The 4,199-nt window shown below is 26.3% G+C and overlaps 2 protein-coding genes across 2 annotated transcripts; both read left to right on the top strand.

Annotated features, from left to right (window-relative positions):
* Nucleotides 1-1,104: 1,104 nt before the first annotated feature.
* On the top strand, nt 1,105-2,118 carry NAEGRDRAFT_60075 (uncharacterized protein; the record flags this gene model as incomplete). Its single annotated transcript, XM_002668606.1, has 1 exon — nt 1,105-2,118. One exon carries the CDS (start codon nt 1,105-1,107, stop codon nt 2,041-2,043), a length of 939 nt encoding a protein of 312 aa, XP_002668652.1. The 3' UTR covers nt 2,044-2,118.
* A 437-nt stretch (nt 2,119-2,555) lies between these two features.
* Nucleotides 2,556-3,983, top strand: NAEGRDRAFT_76431 (uncharacterized protein; the record flags this gene model as incomplete). The annotated part of the gene is made up of 3 exons (XM_002668607.1): nt 2,556-3,366; nt 3,600-3,803; nt 3,916-3,983. The coding sequence occupies 3 exons, from the start codon at nt 2,556-2,558 to the stop codon at nt 3,981-3,983; spliced, it is 1,083 nt and encodes a 360-aa protein (XP_002668653.1).
* Nucleotides 3,984-4,199: the final 216 nt, after the last annotated feature.

Here is a 4,199-nt window from a genome sequence, read left to right on the forward strand (position 1 = left end):
TGATATAATTCTAAATTTCTATTTATAATCTTTTCACTTTCTAATCCATTAATTCTAACAAGTATATTTATTAGATTTTTAGTAATATTATTATTTATATTATTATCATTTATATTATTAATATTATTATTTAAATTATTTATATTATCATTATTAATATTATCATTTAAATTATTTATATTATTATTTATATTATTAAAATATAAATCAATTTTATATAATCTATTTGTATTACCACCTGTTTGTCTTGTTATATTTAAATGATTAAAATTATTAAATACAATTTTAATTAAATTAATTATATCTTGTTGAATATCTTCTTCCGATTTATCAAGTGTTTCAATCATGTAATTATCAAGTGTTTTTAATTCATATAAATTCATTTTTTAATAATAATGATAGTGATGATCATATACTATTGGATCAATGAACTGTGATTAAAATAATGATGGTAGTTAATATTCTCTACTTTTTTTTTAAAGGCTAAAAACAATTTTGTATTTTATCCTAAATTGTTGTTAGTTTATAGATTCTCATGAATATTTAATAAAATGGTTAACTTTCCTCTTTTATGTTTCCCTTTATGTGTGTTCTTTGAACTTTATATCAACTAACTAAAACATTAAATAATTTAATACTTCCACATTCCGAATATCTTTTTATCCACTCAGTGCAAATATTGTTCCAACATTGATAAATTATTAAACTGAATTCATCACCTCATTTCAAACAGTGAGTGAATCAATACAATTTTTCAATAAGAAAATTCCGAAATTTTCAACATTCCACACTTCCAATGATGACGATTACAATCACAAGTGAGTACCAACCTTCTCTCGTTAATTTTCCTATGATAAAATGAAGCGAAAAGGCTGTACCTCATCAAGAATCTGTTCAATTAAAAATTTGATCCTCAATCCCAAGACCAGTACAATTTGTAAACATGATGGGCGCGTCACCCGTTATCATCCAACTCCGTCATCCACAAGAACTCACACAAGCCTTTTTTCTTTCCGCGCGTTTGTTGCAGTCAAATTGTCATTTTGATTGGTTGATGTAAAACGGTTGTGTGAGCGATATTTACAAAAACTCGTTTCAAAAAAAATGTCCTCTGATTCTGCTTTCGCCTTCGTTAGAGATTTCGCTATTGGTGGTGCTTCTGGTGCTGTTGCCAAGACTTTGACTGCTCCTATTGAAAGAGTCAAGTTGCTCATCCAAACTCAAGATGCTAACCCACGTATTAGATCTGGTGAAATCCCAAGATACACTGGTATTGCTAACTGCTTTACTAGAGTTGCCTCTGAACAAGGTATCGCTGCTTTCTGGAGAGGTAACTTCACTAACGTTATCAGATATTTCCCAACCCAAGCTTTCAACTTTGCTTTCAAGGATTCCATTAAGAAGATCTTCCCAAAGTACTCTCCAAAGGACGAATTTGGTAAATTCTTCTTGGTTCAATTGGCTTCTGGTGGTTTGGCTGGTGCTGGTTCATTGTGTATTGTCTATCCATTGGACTATGCTAGAACCAGACTTGCTTCTGATGTTGGTAAGGAAAGAGTTTTCAACGGTTTGGCTGATTGTTTGGCTAAGACTGCTAAGGGTCCAGCTGGTTTCATGGGTCTTTACAATGGTTTCGGTGTCTCTGTTGCTGGTATCATTCCATACAGAGGTGTTTACTTTGGTTTGTACGATTCTTTGAGAGAAAAGAATCCATACAAGAAGGATTTCGGTGTTATGGGTATTATTTCTAAGTTTGCTGTTGCCCAAACTACTGCTATTGCTGCTGGTTATGCTTCTTATCCATTCGATACTGTCAGAAGAAGACTCCAAATGCAATCTGAAAAGCCAAAGGATCAATGGTTGTACAAGGGTACTGCTGATTGTTTCACTAAGATCCTCAAGGAAGAAGGTACTCAAGCTATGTTCAAGGGTGCTGGTGCTAACGCTTTGAGAACTGTCGGTTCTGCTTTGGTTTTGGTCTTGTACGATCAATTGCAAGGTATGCTCGGTGTTAATATTGGTGCTGGTGGTGAATCGGGATAATTCTTTCACACTGTTTCTAAAACACCTACTCAGTAAAATCATTAATTTTGAAATAAAAATTTGTATTTGTTTTTTAAATGATGATAAGATGTAACCTTTGAATTTGAGTAAATTTTAAACTTGGTTTTTGAAATAATATTTTCCTTAATTGATTTTTGAAACGTTGATCGTATTCAACATATTGTATAGAGTTACCAGTCTCTAAATTAAAATCTAAATTACACAATACAATGACAATACAGACAGGCACTCAGATTGCCCCATACATTTTTTAAAATTAGCCAAACTCCAAGGTAGTGTTGTAGTTGACTCAATTGAAAACCGTTTCTCAAGAATTTCCACCTGTTTGTCGTTGCATTGAAATTCGTGTATATATTGAGATCTTATTTACAATAATACAAATAAGGAATGTATAGTACATTCTATTAATTAACATGGAGATTGATCATATTATTCAAATGATTTTAATTAAAATTGCATCTATTAATATCTAAATATCATATTAAATAAAAATGACAGATTCAAGGTTTGCATTATCGGATGATTCTCCTCATTTACATCAAGAACAAGAACAACATGATGATTATGCAGTTGCATATGATAATAATCAACAACAACAACATTCATCCTTACCTCTACCATCATCATTTGCACAACAATATGATGATGATATTAATACTACTAATCATCATACTCCTAATAATAACAATAACACTGATGATAATGTAAATGATGTAAATGATGATGATAATAAATTTGGTGAATTTCTTGATATTCAAATGAAAAGAAAAAGAGAAAATGATAAAATATCTAAAAAGGATAAAATATCAATATGGATGATTGGATTAAATACATTTTTTATATCAGTTGCAACTATATTAGGTACAGGTATATTAGGTTTACCTGTTAAATTATATAGAACTGGTTTTTGGCCTTTTTTTACTACTTTTATCATTTGTTTTATTATGCAAGCAATGATTATCATTTATTTAACTGATATTTTACAAAAAACTGAATTTATTATGAAATTACAATATTTTAATAATTTAAAAAATACAAATAATAATAATAATATTGAAAATAATAGTATTGAAAATAATAGTATTGAAAATAATAATATTGAAAATAATAATTTAGAAAATAATAATAATATTGAAAATAATTTAGAAGAAATTGAAATGATAGAAGAACAAGTAAATGAAAATCAAATAGAAGATATTGTAAATGATAATAATAATCAAATTAATAATCAAATTAATAATGAAAATAATAATACTATAATAATTGAACAAGAAGAACCTGTTTTTGATCCTGATTTACATAGTAAGTAGTTTTTTTTAAAAATTTAAAAAAATTAAAAAATTAAAAAGCAATTGGTAGAATATTTTTAAATAGACCATTACAAATAATATTTGATATATCAGTTATTGTACATTTTATATCTATTTTAATAAGTTATTCAATTGCAGGTCCAATAGCATTATCATCTTTATTTAATATTAAAGATTACTATATATATTTTATATTACCATTTATATTTATATTAACATTAATAGTAATATTAGGAGATAAATATATTTCACATGTCATTTCATTTGCTACTTTATTTAAAGGTACTTTATTATTAATTATGGTTGGTCTTGTTGGATTTATTAGTAATTTAACTAATTTGGAATTTGTTGATAAATTTCAATATATTGGTCATCCTTTCTTAATTGGAACTGTTAGTTTAGGTGGTGTTATGAATACTTTACCTGTTAGTATGTTTATTTTTATTTATTTTTATATTTATTTTAATTTTTATATTTTAATTGTTATATTTTAAATTATTTATATTTTATATTTTATTAAATATAGTATATTCTAAAATAGTACATCAAACACAAATTAAAAAATCACATCAAAATGATCAAGAAGATGAAGAATATACAGAAGAGTAAGTTTAAAAATATTAAAAATATTAAATTAAATTAAATTAAATAATATAAATTAAATTAAATTAAAAATATTAAAGAATGATTGAAAAAATTAAATATTGGAAAATTCAAATATTTAGAGCAAGTGCTATATTTGGATTATTTTTTTGTTTTATAATTAATATAATGTGGTGTTTATTTGTATTAAAAATAGTACCACAAGAACAAGATGATTTAAAT

Source organism: Naegleria gruberi (assembly GCF_000004985.1).
Source record: "Naegleria gruberi genomic scaffold NAEGRscaffold_151, whole genome shotgun sequence".
Lineage (NCBI taxonomy): Eukaryota > Heterolobosea > Eutetramitea > Acrasida > Naegleriidae > Naegleria > Naegleria gruberi.